A 23,659-nucleotide genomic window follows, 5' to 3' on the forward strand; every position below is an offset into this window, starting at 1 on the left:
GCAATGGGGAAAAAGCTCCAATACGTCACGCGACGTCATGTGACGTCGCGAGTTTGACATGTCTGAACTAGGTAATAGTATGTGCTGACTGCTTCTGCACCCAAAAAAAGTTGAGTCCCAAATGTCTACGGAGTTTCTCAGTATCCGGGTCATGATTGTCCCAAGGTTGCTTTTTCAAAAAAGCAACTGGACTTTGTTTTTCCTTGAAGACATTTCGCTTCTCATCCAGGAAGCTTCTTCAGTTCTGAACTGAGTCAGAACTGAAGAAGCTTCTTGGATGGGAAGCGAAATGTCTTCAAGGAAAAACGAAGCCCAGTTGCCTTTTGAAAAAGCACCTTTGGAAAGTTCCAAATCTTTGCTGGGGCAGCTGTTAAGTCCATATCGGCCTAAGCAGCAGGATTTCCAGAAAGCTACTGAGAAGGAATAGGTGATAACTGTCTAGGATCACTGTGATTTTGAGTTTTTGATAAAAAAAATAGTTGCTTTGTTTAACTGGCTTCTCTTTTGGATATTTGCCAGACATACAAAGATTTGAAGGACCGCCAGCAACTGATGGCATACAGATGTAAAGTTGAACGGGGTTCCCCAGCAGAGGAGAAGATTGATGCTATCCTGAGTAACCCAGTAAGAAAGAACACATTAGGTTACATGTACTCGTTAAAGGAAGCACAGAGGAAAAAACGAATAAAAACCCTCCCACTTCTAGAGAGCAACATGTCAAGAATGTTTTTGCTTCGATGGGTCTGCTGTCTAAGCAAAAGCACACAAGCTGCTCTGCTCCAAAGGCAGTTGTTGTGCTGGTTGTTGAAAACCCAAACAGCTCTGCTTTCAGCCAGTCAAGCTGAAGTGCCTGCAAACATGGAGGGGAGTGGGAAGGACTGGTTCAAGTTCAGATGGATTGGCCTGTTGTAACCATGTGAGAATTTCATATTTCTCATGATAGTTTATGTGGGTAAGCCAGTGGCAAAACAAGGATCATCCCAAAATTCTTGCAATTGAACTTTTGTTGTTCATATGCTCAGTAGCTTCTGACTCTTCATGACCCAGTCTATAACTGTCAGTCAGTAATTGCTCCTACTTGTGATGTCATGTCTTCTGCCAGCCTCTTTTTCTCCTGCCTTCAAAGGCATTGAGGGTTTGTTCTTGCATTATATGTCCAAAATGTGTACGTTTCTTTATGTGTCTTGGGATATCAAGTTGAGTGATTTATTTGTTTGTTTATTCAATTTCTATAGCTGCCCAACTCAGTGAATAGCCCTGGGCAGTTTACAATTCAGAACGTATTTTATAATTAAAAAATTAAAGAACATTCTAAAACAGTAAAACACATTAAAATCAGTAAAAAACAAAAATATTTTTTCTCCAAGTCCAAATTTTCAAATATATTCTACAGCATCACAATTTACTTCACTCAGCCTTTCTGCTTGTGTACCTTTTGCAGCCATATGATACATTTTGAAAAACCTTGGCCTTGACAATAAGTTCTTGAATTTAGCTATTAATGTAGAAGAAAGCTTTTCTAATTCAAATTAATACCCTTAGGGCTTTAGCTTTAGGTCCATTCGTGCTGAGTTAAAGGATCTCCTTTTAATCTTTCAACTGTTATGGCAACTATTAAAGTGGTTCAGGTAACTTTTCTTTACAAATAAAACTATATCTAGTTGTACTTGAAACTAATGTGTAAAGCATTATTTATCTATTCTGTTTAAGCATAAAAATAAAATCTATTAGAGTTGGGTAGCTAATACATTGAAATGAATAAATTAATAGTGATTTATGGTCTTGTAGGTATAATTAGATAAAGTTGCAATCATACTGTCTTTTTACATAGTTCTTCGGAAAAATGTGCAACATTTCTGACTGGCTGTCATTTTTTAGAAGAATGATTGATTGCCAAATGGGCCCTGTGATCTGATTTATGTATCACACTGAACCATAATCAATTAAGTTTACCTAACATGGTAAGCTGAAAGCAGAGAAAACACACTGTCCGCTATCTGTTGTGTTTAATCCAGATACAGAGTGGCATTCTGTAATGCACTGATAAACATGCTTTAGATTTGAAAGATTTATTTTGCATTTTACTAGACTCCATCAATCTGGCACAAAAGACATGCAGCAAAATTAAACACTTTTGATCACAGAATTTGTTCTAAGTACCAAATTAAGTAATTTCAGTCAGTTTATACAGAAATCCGTTACTGAATAGTGTCACACGTACCTCAATTGGCAATATAATGTAAGTTCTGTATTTTGCTCAGCCACTGTTCCTCCATTTGATGAATACTAGGAAATGAGGACATCTTGTTGCTCTATCTTTGGACCCCTTTGTTTTGTTACATATTTAATTTGCCACTGTTGGTATCATTAGGTGTGATGATCAAGATTAACTACTGCAATTTTATATCCATATCCTGATATCTACTCTTTCTTATTATTGGTGCCAGTTGAGATCACAGAGAATTTTGAAGCCGTATAGATTATCAAAAGTGATTGGGAACATCAATTTCTAGCCTTTTCAGAAATCTTACCTATTATCTTTTTTCTTATTTTTTTTTCTCCTATTCATTTTACCACAAGTAGGAAGCGTCCTCCACCTGCGTTTGAATTTTAGTATGTAGAAAAAATAACTTCCAAAGATCTATCAGCAGCTTAAATACTTATGTCAAGGAAATTGAACTAATTAAACAATTTTTGAGCCATGTTTTATGGAAATGATTGTTCATTCCACTTTACTTTATCCAGCTTGTGAGAGTGAAATGAAGCTGGTAGCTTTTCTACTTTTTAAATATGTTTTGGGCTTCAAATCAATATTGCTGTGTTGGTTTACGCCATGTCAGTGGATCATTTAGTTTCAGTAACACTATTCTTGTTTCAACGATAAATAACACCTTATTTTATCTATTTTCTCATGTTATTTATAAATTCCTCTTCTTTATTGGCTTCAGTGACTAGAGATTTACTAATTATTTTCTCAGATGTGATTATATTTTATATTAAAGGTAAAGGTTCCCCCGCACGTGTGCTAGTCATTTCCAACTCTAGGGGCCGATGCTCATCTCCGTTTCAAAGCCGAAGAGCCAGCGCTTGTCCGAGGACGTCTCCGTGGTCATGTGGCTGGCATGACTAGACGCCAAAGGCGCATGGAACACTGTTACCTTCCCACCGTAGTGGTCCCTATTTTTCTACTTGCATTTTTACGTGCTTTCGAACTGCTAGGTTGGCAGAAGCTGGGACGAGTAACAGGCGCTCACTCTGTTACACAGCACTTGGGATTCGACCCGCCAAACTACCGATCTTCTGATCGACAAGCTCAGCGTCCTAACCCACTGAGCCACCGCGTCCCTATATTTTATATTAACCACATCCAATTCTGCTTTTCTTTCAGCAGATCCGGTGGAAGAACTGAGAGACACTCCGTTCTTTGGGAAGCACTTCATGTTGACTCAATGAGGTCAAAGAGAAAGATTGCCAAGCCAGTTCTGCACTGATTTCAATCCATTGTCAGTTTGCCTGTTGCCTCAAGATGCTGCCTCTGTGAAGCCTTCACTGAAAGGAACCTCTTAGGCAGAGTTGGCCAAAAGAGACATTTAGCCAATGAAGCACAAATCTGATGAGTTGAACTCCACAATATAAATATATGAGGAATATAACATTATATAGACAAGGGAAGCATATTTGATTGAGTCAAGAACTTAATGCTTCCACTTCGTGTTCATTGTCTAGTCATCTGAAGTGATCAGGACAGCTTTCCATAGGAAAAAAAAATCTGTATAATAAATATGCTTTTCCCTCATTTGAATCTAAGGGGTGAGACTGTTGTTCTTAGTGATATGAAAACTCTGTCCTGCACATTATTCTAGCATCCATTACCAATTAACTGGGATAATTATTTGGAAAGTGCTGCATAAGATTCTTAAGAGTAAACCTACATACATTCCCCTCATCAAATGTTGGAGGGTTTAACTGCATGACCGTTCAGTCAATGAGAATGTGAGTTCAGATCTACATGGAATCTACCAATTTTGAACTAATCAAATTATATTTTCTCTCAAGGTCTAATGAAAACAGTTGGCCCTTGCTAATTATGCTTCAAGGTTTGTTAGCAAATCTACTTCTTCTTTCTAGGCGTCATGTTATCTTTCGCTTTCCATGTTGTAAATAAAGCTTTACCTCCCTTATATTTGTTTTCTCTGGCTGTTTGGCTGTAAAGATGAGCATGAGTAAAGTAACTAGTGTTTTCCAAAGATACAATATTTAGAAACTGAGACTACTCATATATTGTCTCAACCAAGGATTGAACACTCTGACACTTAAATACCTCTGACAATCTCACCATTGAAAGTGAATTAAGTTATAATTGGCTGGATCCACACAACACATTAAACTATAAACTGTTTATAGGCAAAGAACGTTCTGAAAATATTTTGGGGCAGATTTAAGGTAATAATGGACCTCTGGTTCTTAGCTAATATAGCCAACGTATTGAAATAGTAACAGATGGGAAAACATTGGGTTGAATCAAACCAATATTTGTTACTGATTTTTTAAACAATTTACAGTGCAGTGTAATAATGCGTAAATATATTTGAAAGCAAATCTCAGTGCACATGGGAAGGACTGCAACTGCAGAGTAACCTCAAAAGAGTAGAAAACTTTGTTGCTTTGATCCTGTTGGGAAGCTGAAAATTATTTGCTGTCTCCTTTAAAAGCTGCAACTACAAAATCAGAAAATTTAATTTTTTTTTAAAAAAACAAGGTTTAGTAACCAAGCATTTGCCATGACGACAGCCTTCTGTTTGTAGAATGACCTTAGCTGCAGACCAGAAGGATAAGTTGCTTAGAAGGAGCCGGAAGCTTAAACAAATTTGGTGCACTGCAATTGGTGGCTTCCATACCTGGTAATGATGTGAGATTTTCTTTTCCATTTGTTTACATGCTGAGAAAAATGGTGTTTTGTTGGGGAAAGTTTGATCCTGACACTCAAACCTGTCCTCTCGATAGGAACTGGAGGTTATCCGTTTAACAGTTTTGATTTTGAACCAATCGCAAACTGTCAGCCAGAACATTAGTTCCATTTAGTGATTCACTCTCAGAAGCTATATATTGTAAGTATAAAGCAAAGATTTATCAGAATTATTCTCTTTATAGTCTGCACTTCATTGTAACGTAGTTTCTTCTTAGGATGAGAGGATTGGAATACCTTGTATATTTGCTGATGTAAGACAAAATAGGCAGAAAGATGTGGTTGGTTTATATAATATTGGACAGGCTGGAGATTTTTCTACAGCTTAAATAAGTTGCCCTTGAGATGTAACTAAGACTCCCAGCTGCTTATCCTGCTGCGTAGATGATTTGTGTTTCTAATTTTATATCTGGAGGACACCTAGACTGTGCTTTCCTGGATTAGGAAATGCTCCTGTGCTGACCGGCTTGCATAAGAGTATGAGCTTCTCTAAACTGAGCTTGCGATGGTGCTGAATGTGTGGTACTTACGACTGATCCTTGTAGCAGCCTCGCAGTCATGTGATTGCAGATTAAAAGCAAAGTCAGTGGAAGAACTGGCGGGATGTTGCAGTCATGTGAAGATCCTCACTTAACAGCCCACACAGTCTTCTCTTCACAACAGCAACAGGGACTGCCAGAACTGCGGTAGCTAAGGTTAAAAGTCTGATCCCAATTGCCTTTGTTAACCAAGGACTATCTTTATTGTGGCCTTGCTGATAGTGGCCTTGCTCCATTTCAGGTTTTCATTTGTGGGGGCATGGGATGGAAGGGGCAATACAAGTGATGAACTATGTCACATCAAATGCTCTGTTGTTTACATAGTTGCATATGACATGCGTACAATAGGCCAAATGGCTTAATTAGGTAACAACCTTATATATATATAAATATTTTGGCTTGTATTTTACACACTAGTTTAATTTTAAACATATTTATTCATGTATTTATTTAAGACTTATTCAGCCACCCATCGTATGCACCATGTCTCTGGGTGGATTACAAAGAATAAGCTACTCTGCTTACTGTCACTCACTCCCTCATTCCCAAAAACAATATTCCCCACACATCAATAATCAACTTTACTGCGTTCCAACCTCACTATACCCCAGGCCTTCCAGGAAGAGCCAACTCTTCAAGGTTTTCAAAGGCCAAGAGGGTAGGGTCCTGATGGTCTTCAAGGGCAGCTCCATGTAGACTATATTGCAGTTATCCAACTAAGAAGCGATCAGCAAGACCTCCCAGTCCAGTAATGGATGCAGGTGGCACAGAGGTTGAATTTGTGCAAGGGTCTCCCAGCCATGGCCAATACTTTGAACAGGAGCCACAATCCAGGAGAATCCCCCAAATGTACACCAGGTCTGTCCAGGGAAGTGCAACCCCAGCAAGAGCCAGAGAGCATGTTTCATCACTCTATCTCGGGAGAGTTGAGTTGGAGTCAGTTTCTCACCATCCAAACATTTATAGCTTCCAGTTAGTGAGCCATTGTTAAAACAGTGCCATCAGATGACTTCTCCCAGCAATCTCATGCAGATGTTAGAGGAGGAATGAAAGGTTTGAGCCCTGAAGCACCCCATGTTATAGGGGCCCAGGGTTTTGCTTCTCTCTCCCCCTCCAACATAGATAATGATAAATAATGGAAGATCAAGTCAGTTATCTTTTGAGGTCTCTGTAGAACTCTGTGCCAACCCCTAGTTCTGAAGATGAGGTGGCTAGTGGTGAGACCGCGTTACCCAGGGTTGGATGGTCTCATTTACTAGTATGCTTTGTGTTGTGTGTCTTTGACCTTCCACTCTTTCCATTGTCTCTCTCCTCTGTTGTAGAAAGGATATGTGTATGTATAGTATTCCTCTTCACCTTCCATAGTGGGCAAGACTATCTCACCAAATTCCAACCAACTAACAGTGCCCTTGTTGATGCTGATTAGATACATCCTTCTCATTAGTAATATCAATAGTTTCAATAAAAAGGTATGTTAAATCTTACATTTTTATATTTTAAATAAGATCTATTTTATGAAGATATTATTTATTAAAGAGATTTATATGGTTGCCCAACACACTCTATTGTTGTAGTACTATTAAAGTAATATGTATAAAAATAATTTCATGTAACAAATGTTTAGGGGTCGATAGATAATCTGAAAACTTCATGCAAGGCTCAAGAGTTTGGAGACCCCTGACTTTCCTAAAGAATTGTTTATTAATAAATGATAATTATATTTAATAAAGAAATGATATTTTTATTTAAAAATAAAAACTGCCATTACCCTTCCCAATTTCTAGGTGCTGAATACATGTTTTATAGCATGTGTCACAACTGAACTGTCTCTTGCTTTAATAATACACTAATGCAATGGATGGCCACTATCAAGGTGGCCAACAAGAGTAATTTCTATTATAATTTCAGTTGCTCTCAGCATACAGTTGAAATGGCCAATATTATGGCAAACCTAAAAACTTTCCAGCCAGAATATGGGATTGGGGCGAATGAGCCACTGTTTCATCTGAGGTCTTATGCCAAAGGATTGATGGTGAATGCTTGTGCTCATGCACTTTTCTTCTGCAAATTGCTCAGTGCCACCAAGTAAGGCAAAAAATCTTTCTCTCTCTTTCTCTCTCTGTCTCCCACCCCCCGCAACCCATTGTCAATAAGATCTGACAGAATGGGCACCCTTCTGGTCCCATCTATTAAACCAATGTTTCGTAAACTTTTTTTAAAAAACTTTTTTTTTCCATTAGGGAAGGAATTTTAACAAATTTGGAGGAACCCAAAAGGATTTTTGTTTTTATGGGTTATACCTATTAATATTTGCCATATTAAAAATTAAAATTAAAAATCAACAGGCTGGAAATAATTTTGATTTTGCAGAGCCCTGAGGGGGTCTTGGGTGACCTCCCCACCCCAAGACCACACTTTAAGAAACATGTCTAACATATCATCTTAGAGCAGGGGCGTCAAATTGCCAGCCCACGGGCCAGATGTGTCATGCCAAAACTGCGCCCATTTTATTGCTGGCAATAGAAAAAAAAGTTGCAATATGTCGCGACACATCATGTGACGTTGCGAGTTTGACACCCCTGTTTTAGAGGATCCAGGAGGCAAGCATTCTCTGTCACTGCCTTCTGGAACACTATTCCCTATAATGTCCCTTCAGCCCCATCGCTAATATCCTTCAAGAGAACTTTATAGACCTGCCTTTTTTCATTGACACTGCTTCTGGACATTCCATGAATCATGGAGATTTTCTGTTATGGATGTTTTCTTCAGGCAAATCTGTGGAAGCCTCTCCCCTCCAATTGTTTTGTTTATATTGTTTGCTTTTAATCTTTTGTTTGTCTCAGGCAAATGAATGGTAAAAAAAATTAAATTATAAATAAATATAAATTGTATTTTTAGAGTAAAATAACATGATTGGGCAATGTCAAATACGTTAGGAAATACTATTAGACATTTGAAGAATTTATAGCAATATTAACAAAGATCTTGAACTTTCAACTGTGACTAATAGCAATATTTAGGAATTCTAAAATGTTATTTTGGGGAGTTTAATAGGATGTTCCAGTTGTGAAAAACTCTCAAGAGGCATATTTCCCAACTTCCATAAATTGGATTAAAAACAAAAGTAAAAATAAAACAATATTATTTAACCCATGCATATAGTATTTGGAACAATTACTCGAAGTCAAATGCCTTTCCTCTGTCAGAAGAAACAAGTTCAAAACATTCCAGCTACTGATGAAATAATCATGTTTTAATAAAATTTGTAAAAACCAAGAAGGATGGTATCCAGGGGATGCTACTCCAGAGCAATGATTCTCTACCTTGGCAACTTTAAGATAGGTGGACTTCAACTCCCAGAATTCTCCAGCCAATTTGCTGGAGAATTTGTCCCCCATCTTAAAGCTGTCAAGGTTGAGAAAGACTGCCAAAGAGAGTGTAGGCACTGTGAAGATTTGATTCTGTGATCCTTGTGGCTGCCATTATCTATGTGAAAGAGCCATGGGTCCAGGAGTATCCTAAGTCACTAGCAGCTAGTCCTTCTGCTCTAAACTAACAGATAGTTGTTCTGCTCTAAACAGGGACTGCTGTTTGCTGAAAAGAACTGTCTGTCTACTCTACGCTTATACATGATAGAATAGCAGAGAGACAAGCAAGACTACATTATAGGAAAAATTTTCAATCTTATCTTTTCAAGGCTAAAATTTAAAAGTTCCATCCATCTGTCCTTATATGATTTTCCATTTTCTAATAGCTCTTAGTGACTGTGACCGAGCATGTTGTCCTTAGATTGCATCATTCTTAATGAATTGGATTCTAGTGGTCAGGGTGACCTTAGCGAAGCAGAGTAGAATGAAACTGCTGTATTTTGGCAAATGCACTTCTAGCGATGCAGCTTAAAGCGACAGTTTTTCTTTTTATGCACATATCAGACTTCTGACTCAAGTTCAGCATATCATTCCAGGATATTTTTTACACAGTTGCCTATTCACACTCTAAGAAATAGGTAGCATTTATTTTACACTTTGAATTTTATGTATGTATATATAATAACTGCTGTTTTGGGATTTCCCTCAGGCAGAAAGAAGAGAATTGTAAGGATGCACCCGCTGGTTCCCAATCTTCTAAGGATAATCAAAGACTGAAGATTGGGATTATTGGTGGAGGCCATCTTGGAAAACAACTGGCCAGAACATTGTTACATTTGGGTGCCATTTCAGGAAAGAACATCCAGATCTCCACAAGACAGCCAGAAACTCTATGTAAGAATCGGGTGCTTGAAAGACAGACAAGAAGCTTTCTCATACACAAAACTCAAAAGTTCATCTATATAGGAGTAGAATTCATGTTCTAATCATATATTGCACATCCTTTGTGTATCTTCCTCCACAGCTACTCATCCTTGGTCTCAGTTTATTTTTCATCATAGCAACTTATTGATTCCTTTTCTTACTTTCAACTGTTGACTTTAAACAATCATCAAGCATAATTATGAAAAGGATTCACAAAAAGTTACCGTAACAGTTAAAAAATGTGCTTGTTAAAATTAAATATTTTCTTGCTGCCAAATCATAGGAAACAAATACAAAAAGTCTCACAGTTCATTTAAAAGGGTTAACCTTTGGTTGCATCCAACGGCACCTTTGCCTTGCGGAAAAGTGCTCCAGTTTATGCTAAGCAGGGCAATGAGTGTTTGCTAAAGCCTGGCTCAGTTAGCTGAAAAATCCAATTTGTAAAAACAGAGGTGCTTTCTTTCATCAACATTACCATAGGAAATCTTGGGACTCAAAAGGAAAATGAACTCTATAAAATCAAAGTAAAATATAATTTAATAATAATCTTTAGATTATAAGTCCTTGACTTATAATCTTTTGGTTAGCGACCTTTTTAAGTTACAGTGGCACTGGGGAAAAAAATGACTTACAACCAGTACTCACAACCATTACAGCATCCCAGTGGTCATGTGATCAAAATTCAGGTGCTTGGCAACTGGCATCTATTTATGATGGTTGCAACATCCCAGGGTCACTTGATCACTATTCACAACCTTCTCAGGCATCTTCCAACAAGTAAAGTCAACGAGGGAAGCCAGATGTGCTTCACAACCACATGATTCACTGAATTAAGTGATTCACTAACAAGGGTGGCAAAAAAGAAACAAGATTTAACAACCATCTTGTTTAACAATGGAAGTTCTGGTCCCAGTTGTGATCATAAGTCAAAGGACCACCTGTAGAAGAAACTGAATGCCATCCCTCCCCCCAAATCACATATTCTGGCTTCTATTTTTAAAAATATATTATTAGAAGGAATTTACATTTCTCTATTAATTTCATCTGGTGTGGTTTTATTTTATAGTGTAGTAGTCCCAGAAATACGATCATTATTATTTTTATGCACATTTGTATACAACAAATAAATGCTGTCTTTATAGAGATATGGAGCACATACATTGTACCAGTGATAGGAAGACTGTTATTGTGCTCTCTGTGTTCTTTGATTTCAGTTCCCATCAGGGCTTTTTTTCTCATAGAACGCTCAGAACGGAGTTCCGGCACCTTTTTTGGATGGAGCCTTGTAGGCTAGGCAAGGCGGGTTGTATGACATGTGTGAGTTCCGGCACCTTTTTCTTTTACAAAAAAAGCACTGGTTCCCATAATCCGTGATCACTAGCCATCCTAACCAAGACTGATAGTGTGGCACTAAGAAGATACTATATGTATCTTTATTGGGATCCTTGATCAGCTTAAAGTAAAAATATAAGAAGTATAAAATCAATAATTATTACATAAAACAAATTGTTAAGGATAATAGCTATATAGACTAAAAAGAATGAACGACAGAAACTATAGCTCTGCTATAAGATCAGATCTGTGCTGTCTTAAAAAAAAAGCTAAAGAGAAGAAACTGCAACCAAAGAAGTGGAAATGTGTGATTGTTAGGTATGAGCTGTAAGTCAAACAACTGGAGCTTTTAAGTTGTCTATCAAGTTCAGTATTGTAACAAATTAACATGCTTATCTTTGTGGAGATTTAGAAGGAAACTAAAGATTGCAGCCTCTTCAATTAAAGTTTTGTTCTATGGGAGCAGAAATTAAATATTCCCTTTTCTTTATCTTTTTTTTTAGTAGAGTTCCACAAGCTGGGAGTTGAGTGTATCTATAACAACAAGCAGCTGGTAGGCTGGGCAGATGTTGTTTTTCTCTGCTGTCTTCCATGTCACCTTCCACAAATATGTTCAGAAGTTCAGGATTCTCTCAAAAACTCATGTATTATATACAGCCTGGTCACAGCAATCCCTCTGAGCAGGTATAGCACATTATGATATTAAAGCTAATATGAATTGGGGGAAAAAATCATGCTCCCTCCCACATGTTTGTTGCTAGAAGGGCCCAATATATGAGCCTATATATGTGAACATTACCTGAGCGTAATCACCAGAAATGGATTTTTTTTAAAATCCCATTTATATCCCGCCCTTCTCCGAAGACTCAGGGCGGCTTACAATCTAAAGCACAATGTGCTTAGCAATAGCCTTCATTCTATGTATATACCTGCTTATTAGGGCTTTCGTCCCCCCCCAGCGGCATTATTACAAAGTCAGCTTAATTGCCCCCAACAATCTGGGTCCTCATTTTACCTACCTCGGAAGGATGGAAGGCTGAGTCAACCTTCAGCCTGGTGGGATGCGAACCTGCACTAATTGCAGGCAGCTGGTGTTACTTAAGGAGGCATTAGCCCACTGCTCCACCAAGGCTCTTTTGGCTGTGCCCATCTTAGGTCTTGTATATAAAGAATAAGAACGACATTGTAGCAAACTCTTTTCTGAAATAGTGAAAGCCAGGTTTGAGTATTAAGGGTACCCCCATTTCTAGCTAATATCCATATATTTTGTGGTTACATTTCAATGGTATAATAGGGCTGTTGTTGAAACAGAGCTTATATTTTTTTTATTGTGTTCATGTACAGTAGAACAAGAAATCAGTATATACATAACATGCTCATTCTGTGTATGTACAGTATGTAAGCAATAATTGGTTGAAGGAAGTAGCTGAGAATAGGCATGATCCATAGATACATACTTTTTGCACGCTTGCTTTTTGATACTTAACCCAACTGCATAATTTAAGATCTTATTTACTTTCAGACTGAAGCAACTTATTTCCTCCTGTTCGATCTTGAGGCCCCAGTACAAGTGCTCTGAGAACAGCTCTTTTCACATGTGGGAGGCTAACAGGACAGTTTTGGAAGCCCTCAAAAACACAGCAGTTATCCAGGCGACATGTCCTTGCAACTCCAAGAGTAGGTGGATTTTTGAAAGCCTTGTGAAAAATGGAACTTTTTCCCTTGTTCTTTTTCGGCTTATAGAATTGTGTCCTGTCCAGAAAATTAGTCTCAGAGACAATTATGCAATATGCAATGGGCACTATCAGCCCCTGTGATGCCTGATCTATCCATGCAGCAGAATGAGATGGTAAAGATGGCTATAGAAAGAAAGGCCAATTGAGGAATGTTCAAAGCAGGAGCAGCACAAACATTTTCCCTTTATTAGCTTGTATTTTACAGTTTAAGCTTTAAACAATCTTCTCCAACTTGGTTTTTCCATTGGCCATTATGACTCAGAGTGATGGGATGGCAACAGGTTGAAGAAGGCTACTAGAAAGGCATGGTGAACTAAACAAGAAAGAAAATATTTCCTTTTTTCCCAGGTGAAATAACTGTCAACATGAAGTGGCTGGCAGCTGTATTTTATGCAGCTTTAAATAGCTATACACAACAGCATTTCTCCTACACAAAGGCTCTGGGATTGCTCAATCAAGTATGTTTTTGTGAAGGCAATGCCACCACCTCATCACCATTTCTAGTTTGTGAACATTTTATCAACCAAGCTTTTGCTTCCTCCTTGGCTGCTGATGAGTAAGTAAAATCCAGTAGAAAATTGTTGTGTTTAATCTCGTTTTAGCCAACATTTTTAACACTGATGATGCATCATTTATGGAATTAACAAGTAATGTTTAGTGGCTTAGTTTTTTAAGAGAAATAATATGAGTCACAAACCGCAGGATTTTCTGCCCTCAGAAGCTCACCCAAAGTCTCCCCTGCTCCAATCAAATCCCCAGTAACACAACAGGATTCCAATAGTATGGTGCTATACATGCAGGCTCTCTTCCGCCCTGTACCTGAAGACCTGGCTCTTCGAGCTCTCTGGCCCAGGCTGAGAATATTTTTAATTTTAATTTTAACTGGGTTTTAATTTTCTCAGGGTTCTATTTAATCTCTTTTAATTTGTTTTAACGTTTGTATTGACTGTTTTTTAAATGCCCTGTAAACCGCCCTGAGTCCTTCGGGAAAGGGCGGTATATAAAAATAAATAAATAAATAAATAAATAAATAAATAAATAAATAAATAAATAAATAAATAAATAAATAAATAAATAAATCTTGGTGCATGATACCCACCCAATCTCTTGGGTTTGAGTCCTTGTACAAATCAGCCTTCATTTTTCGTAATTTGACCCATGTCTTGTTTCAGACTGGGCTGCTTCTTAAAGTTAAGCCATCATATGGAGGCTACTGAAAGCACAATTTGCATTTATAGTAAATTGAAGGCATTTCTCTTATGAGTAATCCTGAATGTAAAGCTGATTTTTGTACATTATGTGCTGTAAATATGTTCAGGCTAGCGCAGAGGCTCTGTATACAGGTAAGTCCTGTAGACTTATGACTGGTTACTTAGCAATTGTTTGAAGTTAGGACCTAACTTCATAAAAGGGAGTTACAAACCGTTTCGAAGTTCCAGTGGTTATTCCCCTGCCTATGGCCACATAATTGCACTTTGGGTGTTTGGGTAGCCATTATGGCAATCTTGGGCTTATACCAGGTCTTCACTGGCCCTACCTACATGGCTGGCCATCCATTACATTTGGCCTTTATCTTGGATAAGATAGTATGTGATCTATGTTGTGTAGTGAGTTCTTTGGAGGCAGGAAGCAAGAGGAGAGGTTTCAAACAGGAACATTTCTTTATTGAGGCAAACAGGAACAGAACAGAACTGAGAACAGAGGCTTCTGCGCAGCAACTTATACGGTTGGCCACTAGGCGGCGGCCAATAGGTTTAAAGGAACCCATTCCCGCCCCAAATCATCCAATGATCTTCTTGGAGAGTGTATGTCTGGCTAGTCAGCGACCATTACACAGACACTTCAATTAAGCAACCTTAAGCAGCATTCAAAAGACAAGTGAAAGCAGTTCAAGTAAAATCCCAATACATTACAATCTAGTTCCGGGGAATATTTCCTTCAGTCTCTTTGTCATGGACAGCTCAGTTTCTTGTGACAATGGGATTAACTGAAGCTACTTGCATCAGCAGAAAAGAAAGGTCAGTTAAGATGCTCTACCCCCAAGTACCTGATGAAACTCAGGGTTTTTAAATAGTGATGGGGGATTTTCCCATCAATTTGGACAGCCATTCTGTAGAGTGCCTTGTTAATCTCTGAAATACAGAGGCAACCTTGACAAGACTGTCTCCCGAGTAACAACAAATAGCAACTAAAAATATAACAAAATAACTCTTGGATGAAGTATCTTAAAAATAGAAAAAAAGTGATGGCACTATCTAATTACAATATCTTCAAGCAAAATTCTGTCTACAGCATTTTTCTGAATGCAGTCAGGAAAGGGACCAATTCAGAGTTCCCAAACTTTTTTAGTTCCTGGTGCCTTTACTGATTTTTTTCCTGACCCTAGGACAGAACTGTGAGCTAATAGCTAATATTTTACAAAGTGACAGATATGAATAACTGCAGTGCTTTCCTTGAATTTTTTTTTAAAATCCCAGGGAAGCACATGCACATTTTGGGACCTGCAGGGCTGGTGTTATTTCCACAGGAAGGTTTTTCAGAGAACTAAGTACCTATTGGCTTCAGTTCCCTTCCCAAAGTAGGGTACTAGGCGCAGGTTCTGTCTAGATGACCTGCTTGGAGTCAGTGGTAAATTGCAAACATGCAGACAGAAACTATGATAGATGTCTGAAGAATCTTTATACACCAGAGCTTAATCATTAAATATATAGTACTCCCATTTCCATTCCTTTACCTCTGTAATGACAAAACAATGCTGATTTATTGTATAACTTCAGGATCTATAGATAACAGACTTTTCTCTTCTAGTTCCTTCCCCTGGTTTGATATAACAACTGTACAACTAAAAGACTCTCCTCTTAGCCAGCTTCTTGAAACAAATACATCTCTTCAGGAAATCATTGCTTCATCTTATTTTAACATGATAACAGCATTGGCCACGAAAAGTGAAGATTTGACGACATCTATGACTAAAAAGATACCACTCTCGGCTGTGCTGCTAAAACCCACTAAATCACTGATTTTTCAAATCGATAAAATTCCCTCAAAGAAAACAGAAGAGACATCTAGTTCTGATTCTGAAGACTCATAAAGTATCCAAGCTGTTAGAAGTGGAAAGATTTTTTCTGCTCTCATTTTTAACATTAAAAAAAACTTTGGGAGCAGCATCTACAATGGTGTTATAGGAATTTAAATCATAAATATTAATGAAAGCCAATGGCAAATTAAATTTTCCAATGAAAAATTAGGCATAAATGCAAAATACAAGGAAAATTCTAAAAAAATAATTCACATGATTTATATTGTATGTCCCCCTTTCTATGACATTTGTTATCAATGCAGCATTCACAAGAATACACTAATGTGTTTCCCTGTAATTTTGTGCACAAATTCCACCATGTTATACTCTGTCATGTATAGCTTTTTAATTGAAGTTTGTGTTTTATTGTATCTTTTAAATCTGAAATGGTTACTCCCTTGGCATTCATAAGTCTACTTTTCAGACATAAATTATATTCTAAATACTGTATTTATAAGTTTGGTTGTTTGATTTTTCATGTTGCTTCACCCTTGCATTTATCTAAAACTTAAGAATATTAATAAAATATAAATTGGTTTAGCTAAATATTGTTGCATTTTTATCATTATGATAAGGATCATTTGTCCCAGTTTAGAATAAGATTGGACCTGCAGTGAAATTGACACATGTACTTCTAAAGAAATGAAAGTTTTAAATCACATTGCTGATAAATTAGCAAATTCCAATGGTAAAATTTCTTAATTTTATATGGCACTAGAACATTTTAAGCAGCACTGCATGACTTTAGTGTTTTTGTAAGGGATACTGTCACATGATCCTAAGTATTTTAGAGCAATTCATTAATATACGGCAACTGACTTGAAGCCCCATATATTCTTACAAGAGTCCTCAAAGAATGAATGATAAGACTTTGTCACAAATACCAGTAAGAACAATCCTCTGTGTTCACATATGGCTTTATTTTGCATTAGTGATGTGGAAAACATTCTGTTTTGCATCAGGAAGCACTTCCTCCATGATATCCTATTATCAAGTTTAGGATTAGGATACTGGTTAAACTGCATCAATATACAATTTTGTTCCCTGTGGAAATACAGAAAAATATTACAATGTAATATGTGAAACATGTGAACAATGAATACCCTCTTATTTTGAGAAAAATGAACTGGTTTGCTGTAGTTCTTCATATGGTGGGGTTGAAGGCTGGGGTTCGCATACATATTCTGGAGTTGGAGGCTTTGGTTCATAATCTTGTAATCCTGCTTCTTGAACAAACTCAGAATAACTAAGAGCATCACTGCGTTTTCCAGTTCGAGACTTTTGTTCTAAGAACAACCCAACGTTATCTCGAGGTGGGAGAGAGATACTTCTTTCAAAAAGTGGCTCCTCAATTTGCAACAGTTCTCGTACATGCTTTGAAATTTCCTGCAAAGAAAAAAAGAGGAAAAAAAATCTAGAAAACAATTACTATGTTCATCTTTCTAAAGCTAGACAGTTGTCATTGTAGTACCCCACTAGGAGGTGGGTGGCACATAATTCACAGTAATCCAGTGAAGTTTATACTGTCACATAAATGTACCACTGTTATGTGTAGTTTTGGTTCTTAATCTTTTATATACCATAAGGCTTAAAATGGGCTTTGCCACAATAAAGAAACATGGACATACAAATCCTTTTCATTCTCAGTAAAGAAAGCTGGAAAATAAGTCTGTAACAGAAGAATAACATCTTAATATGCATACATTTCTAAGATTCTAATTTAAGCAACTATTCTTAATTTCTAAACAAACACGAAAATACTGTACTCTTGACATTTACCAGTTAAACATCTGCAGAAAAGTCAGTACAAAAAGAGAAAATTAATAAAAAAGTAAAATCTTCAATAGTCAACAGTGCCATGGCAACATCCTATCTATGTGAACAAAAAATATAATTAATGGATTCTCCCATATAGGATCCTTTAGTTTAAAATAACTATATGGTTTTGTTTTTCTTCTGTTCAATCACATGCAACTCTCTGAGACTGCCTGAGCAAAAATCCCTTGCCAAATTTTTTGGCAAGATTTTTCAGAAGTGGCTTGCCATTGCCTCCTTCCTACAGCTGAGGGAAAGGGAGTAGCCTGAGGTCATCCAGCTGGCTTTGTGCCTAAGTGAGGGAGTAGAATTTATGGTCTCCTGGGTATCAGTCTGATGCCTTAAGCACTACTGTACACCAAACTGACTCTCACATAGTATTTACTTATTTATTTATTAGATTTTTATTCCATCTTTGTTACTTTATAAGGCATGAACGTGGATAATAACTTACTCCGCCTATTTTCCCCAAGAACAACCCTGTGAGGAAGGCAGGGCTGAGAAAGAGTGACTAGACCAAAGCTGGCTTTCATGCCCAAGGTGGGACTGAAACTCACAATCTCTTGTTTTTCAGGCTAGTACCTTAACCACTATACCATAGTTATGTACTAATATATACAAATACATATACATATATATATACACATACACACACACACACACACACACATATATATAAACATAAACAAACTAAGCGAACACTGGGATGAAATAAGAAAAACTAAAACAGTTTTTATTGCTAAAAGATCAAGCTTTCATTGGCTAGCTGCCAACATCATCAAGATGGAAACACTGGGGTGGGGAGATCGCGTTTATACTGTTGGTGTCTGCACTCTGCTCATGGACCGCGTCACTGGTCTGTTTGTTGAGGTCGGCCATATTTTTTTGAGTTGTCGCGCATCCGTTTTTGGGGGATGTAGTTGTCTCTTGAGTGTCTGTTGTCAAAAGTGGATTGCTGATAGTTCCATGTGTTGTACCCATAGCTCTAGTCATTGCCCGTGTTCTTATACCAGAGGTTCTAAGTAGTTGTTGCTCTTCTTCCCTGTGTTCTACAATGCAGGGTGGTTGTGTGGTTGTGCAATCTTGATTTTGATACAATGAGGCGCTCTGTGAATGCTTGCGCTGTTTGCCTTCATATCACGCACGTCGTTCCTCTTCCCAGTTCCTTAGTGCCTGGTATGCAGGGGGGAGGTCTATGTGCCAGTTGATAGAGGAGTGGTTTGTAAACCAAGCTGTCTTAAACAAGCGGCCTCCTTTAGAATTGTCACTGGCAATTGCCTCGGTCCCTGTTAGATTAAAGACATGGTTGTGTGTAGCCATATGTGCCCATCAAACTAAAAATATGAATCCCAGGCATATTTAAATCAGTACAAGAAATCTGAACACTGGGATAAGGTAGAAAACTAAAACAGCTTTATTAAAAATCAAGCTTTCATTGGCTAACTACCAACGTCGTCAGGATGAAATCATCACAGTGGGGAGGCTGCATTTATATCATCAGCGTTTCTGTGCTCCACTCATAGAATGTGTCACCGCTCTGTTCATTTCGACCGGCCGTATTCTTTCGAGTCGCCGCGCATTCGTTCCTATGGGGTGTGGTTTTCTCTGAGCGTCTGCTGTCGGGAGAGGATTACTGTGTCCTATTAACTATAGTCATTGCTCTTGTCATTGCCCGTGTTTTCATGCCGGAGGCTCTAAGTGGTTGTTCTTCCTCTTTTTTACATTCCGCGATGGGGTTGTGATTGTGTAACTATGCAGTTCTGATCTTGGTTTGACAGAGCGCTCTGTGAGTGCTCATGTTGTCTGAACTATTAAAACCACTGAACTCCAGGATGGAAAAATCCTTTATTAGTAACTGAGCTTTCGTCAAACCACTGTTGACGTTGTCAGTGACCGGAAGCCCTCGCCCTTTATAGCACTTTAGTTGTTAATGATGTAGTCACTGACTGCGTCATCGGTCTACTCCCACCCCCAGCTCTCCCAGTTAACCACATTGATCTCAGTTCTGCTGCGCTAACTGGCATCCATTCTGAACTCGCCATTCCTCCTCCCCCTGCCTGCCGATCATGTCCGTCCCGCTTTGTGTGGCTGCGTTGGTCAGTAACCCTCCTGCCATGTTTATCGCACTGGTCGCATCGGTTTGTTGCCTTTTCCTTGTTCTTGTGTTGGGTACAATTCGTGCCTTCCTATCTCCATTCGTTGTGGCGCCCTGCCGTTGTATAGGTTTATGATCCAGATCTCCCATCCTCCTGTTTGACCAGGGGGGAAATGGTCGGTGATTCCTTCATATCGATTCCCTACATGCCTGTTCATGTTGTTTAAGCACCTGGTATGCTGGCATTAATTCATTAATTATAATGAGTATACTTGTATATCAGTGATTGCATGACCTCTGTAGATGCCGTATACAAAATAAATAGCAATAGCAGTAGTGATTGCTTATATACTGCCCCATAGTACTTTACAGCACTTTCTGAGGGGTTTCCAAATCAGTATATTGCCCACACATCAATCTGGGTCCTCATTTTATGAACCTCAGAAGGGTGGCTGGCTGAGTCAACCTGGAGCCAGTCAGGATCACTCCTTGCTCTGGACAGAGTTAGCCTGCAATATTGCATTCTAATCACTGTACCACCACACTTTTATAAATAAAAAAAATCATCCATGCTGCAGATATAAAAATAAGCAATACTAGTGTGCATATTTGGCATTTGACAAGTGTCCAGGAAATATAATAATAAAAGTACAGGTAGATGATGTAACATAAAAGCAGGAAAATGTGAAAAAATATTATTTGCTCACCATATCTTGGTTACTTCTTCATAAAAGACAATACTGTTACAATTTCATCTGTTTGTGAAAAATGACAGACTGACTGAATAAATGCCTGATTATAGATGTCACAAATCTGAGAGAACAAAAGTTTCTGCAGAAGCACTAAGTGTCAAATAAAGCTATCATACTACGAATAGGAAAACCAGCCTGCGCTTAACTCATCTCATTGTTTTTGTCAGTTTTGCAATATGCACAAAATGTTAAGTATAGCAATTTCACTCTAGGAAAGATACAATGAATATATACTCTCACCTTCATATGTTCAAAGTCAGTAATCCCAATCTGTGGCAGATTTGAACAGTTTACATGTATGAGTTTTCGTCCTGAGATAAAATTTGTAGTAAAACACTCCTATTTAAAACAAAATAAAAATTATTATTATTAACTTCAAATGTTCTGCTCTTCCAATTAACTAGCTAGCAGCACCTACAAAAATATGAAATAAAATGATTTATGAATATCCAAAAGACAAAATGTTGGGACCTCCTTTACATTTTTTAAGTGCCACTGAACTCATCTTCATATTGCAATAGGTTGATAGACCAAAGAAACTAAACAAGAGATATGGAACCTAATTTTAGCTTACTAGTAGTTATACTGACTAATGACTTATAAATGACGTTTTATTTAGCAATGATTGGCACTCTTTAGTGACTTAGTAGCTTCAAATTCTCCTTGTTGGATCTCTTCCATTTCTTTTTTCTTTGGCAAGATAACACTGTAGACCAGGGGTGTCAAACTCAATTTCATTGAGGGCCGCATCACCATTGCGGTTGTCCTCAGGGGGCCAAATGGATATGGCCTGGGTGGGCGTGGCCTACTGGGTGGGCATGGCTAGAGTGCGTATGGCCTACTGGGTGGACATGGCCAGCTCTACATCGTTCGCATCAAGGGTGCCTATGGGGGGCTGGGCAGGAGTGGGACAGATCTGAGGGTCTCTGGCAGAAAGAGGGTCTCTGGGCCAGGGCCAAGGCAGTGGGGGCCGTTCCCTCCCTGTTTCCAGGATGGCTTTACGGGCCGCATGAAACCACTTCGCGGGCCGGATCTGGCCCCCGGGCCTTGTGTTTGACATGTCTGCTGTAGACCATTACAACACTCAAGTCAGTTCTGCAACCCTTAGTTTCCCCTTTATATATCATAGACAAAGAATCCCATGACTGAAATCCTTTATGAATAAGTATTTCCCCACCAAGATAGTCTTTCTAGGGGTATGAACATGATGTGAAAATAAATTCATACATCATGACATTCCTTAAAAAGAGTCTGTTTAATGAGCCAAAGTTTGCTGACTTCACACAACAAAACCAAATAAACCCTGTTATAATTAGTGCATTAATGCATATTAGTGGATTAGTGCATATTTTGTACACCCAGAGTCATTGTGAGAAAGTTGGGTGACCATTTAAATGTTCTAAATAAAAATTAGTGCATGAGTATATATTTTTGTACGCCCAGAGTCATCATGAATGAATTGGGCAGCCACATAAATTTTCTAAATGAATGAATGAATGAATGAATAAATAAATAAATAATCGAGTGACTGAATAAAGTTACATCTCATTTATGCTTTGTATCTTTTGCCTTTCCCCATCTCATTCCATTAAAAAATGACATTTAGTATTATTTATGAAAAAAAATGCTTAAGATAACCACTTCAGATAGATGTACAAAATCTACAAGAATCCAGATAGCTACTAGAATAGCAGCCATGAGACACAGAATATTCTAGCAACAGTAAATGTTGCCATTTACTGATTATCTGGATTTTTGTCCCTCAGCCTTAGCTGCACAATCACTGGGAAGCGGGATGTATTAAAATATGACACAAATTCCGCCCCTTACATCACAACACCAGTACAAAAGGGGGAAGCTTGTATTGTGGTAGTTTTATTGTATTATTACTGTATTCTGGAACTGAGTACTGTAGATTATTTTTGAAAATAGGCAAATCCTTGTCTGAAATAATGCTGTTTTTTATGGATTCACACATTGTTGTTAGCTGCGAAGTCGTGTCCGACCCATCGCAACCCTATGGACAACATTCCTCCAGGCCTTCCTGTCCTCCACCATCATCTGGAGTCCATTTAAGCTCAATTCACACATTATGCTGAGCCATATTGTTTTAATTAGAATAAATCACCATCGGCAGGATTCGTACATACGGTCCCACAGTCTAGGTATACTACATTTATTCATACTTTATACATACCATAAATTATGCATCTAATCTGGATTCGCCAAACCTGCTAAAAGCGGATCTATCATTTTGCTGCGTAAAGTGATGTTAGAATCCAGTCATTGCAAAGCAACATTTATGACACAGTGTATGTCCTAAAATAAGCCAGTTTGGGGGCATACTCAGGAAACTTATGGCCTAATAATATGACACGTGTAAACTCCTATAGGACAGGGGTCTTCAAACTTGGCCCTTTTATGACTTGTGGACTTCAACTCCCAGAATTCCTCAGCCAGCTTTGCTGGCTGAGGAATTCTGGGAGTTGATGTCCACAAGTCATAAAAGGGCCAAGTTTGAAGACCCCTGTCCTATAGAATATCCTCCCCTTCTGCTTGCAAGGAAACCCGATCTTAACTTGTACTGAGGAAAGCCCAAGTCGCCGATCCATTCAGCCACCTCCTCGGGGCTCCAGGATAAATACAAGGGACCAACGACGGTGGGAGTTTTGACTTCGGCTTCGAGCAGCGATTCGAGCACGAGCGCAGCTTCGGATGCAGCCGAGGCTTGGCTGCCTTCTTTGACTGAAGGCTGAGACTTAAGGGAAGCGTGACGGCGGCGGCGGCGGGGCAGCGACTCACCCTCCTCCTCCTCCTCCTCCTCTTCGTCTTCCTCATATTCCTCTTCTTCCTCCTCCTCTTCTTCCTCCTCCTCTTCTTCCTCCTCCTCCTCCTCCTCCTCCTCGTCTTCGTCGTCTGCGACCTCCTTCCGCAAAATCGCCTGACTGTCCATCGTTCCCACGATACGGGGGGGGGGGGGAGAGGAGGGGAAAACTCTCCCGCTACCATGACGACGCGTCCTTCCTGGAGCGGTCTCCGTGGAGACCAGCACT

The 23,659-nt window shown here is 38.6% G+C and overlaps 3 protein-coding genes across 4 annotated transcripts in view; 2 read left to right on the forward strand and 1 right to left on the reverse strand.

Moving 5' to 3' along the window:
* VIPAS39 (VPS33B interacting protein, apical-basolateral polarity regulator, spe-39 homolog) overlaps positions 1-4,181 on the forward strand; it is a 30,292-nt gene extending 26,111 nt beyond the window's left edge. The window contains exons 19-20 of the mRNA XM_081313725.1: positions 520-624; positions 3,389-4,181. Of these exons, the coding sequence (XP_081169851.1) occupies positions 520-624; positions 3,389-3,409 (126 nt within the window). The 3' untranslated portion in view covers positions 3,410-4,181. The remainder of the gene's footprint in view (positions 1-519; positions 625-3,388) is intronic.
* A 203-nt stretch (positions 4,182-4,384) lies between these two features.
* On the forward strand, positions 4,385-16,477 carry NOXRED1 (NADP dependent oxidoreductase domain containing 1). 2 transcript variants are annotated; one of them, XM_081313726.1, is made up of 8 exons: positions 4,385-5,108; positions 6,828-6,974; positions 7,414-7,590; positions 9,583-9,767; positions 11,633-11,813; positions 12,652-12,806; positions 13,214-13,421; positions 15,674-16,477. In XM_081313726.1, the coding sequence occupies exons 3-8, from the start codon at positions 7,436-7,438 to the stop codon at positions 15,954-15,956; spliced, it is 1,167 nt and encodes a 388-aa protein (XP_081169852.1). In that variant the 5' UTR covers positions 4,385-5,108; positions 6,828-6,974; positions 7,414-7,435; the 3' UTR covers positions 15,957-16,477. The 2 variants fall into 2 exon arrangements, with proteins under 2 accessions (XP_081169852.1, XP_081169853.1); XM_081313727.1 differs by lacking the exon at positions 4,385-5,108 and adding an exon at positions 5,499-5,661.
* Positions 16,478-16,836: 359 nt separating this feature from the next.
* On the reverse strand, positions 16,837-23,395 carry SAMD15 (sterile alpha motif domain containing 15). The gene is made up of 3 exons (XM_081315021.1): positions 23,186-23,395; positions 20,847-20,945; positions 16,837-17,330 (listed from the first exon to the last, which is right to left on the reverse strand). The coding sequence occupies exons 1-3, from the start codon at positions 23,216-23,218 to the stop codon at positions 17,052-17,054; spliced, it is 411 nt and encodes a 136-aa protein (XP_081171147.1). The 5' UTR covers positions 23,219-23,395; the 3' UTR covers positions 16,837-17,051.
* Positions 23,396-23,659: the final 264 nt, after the last annotated feature.

The sequence above is a fragment of the Vipera berus genome, assembly GCF_964194415.1.
Source record: "Vipera berus genome assembly, chromosome: 1".
NCBI lineage: Eukaryota > Metazoa > Chordata > Lepidosauria > Squamata > Viperidae > Vipera > Vipera berus.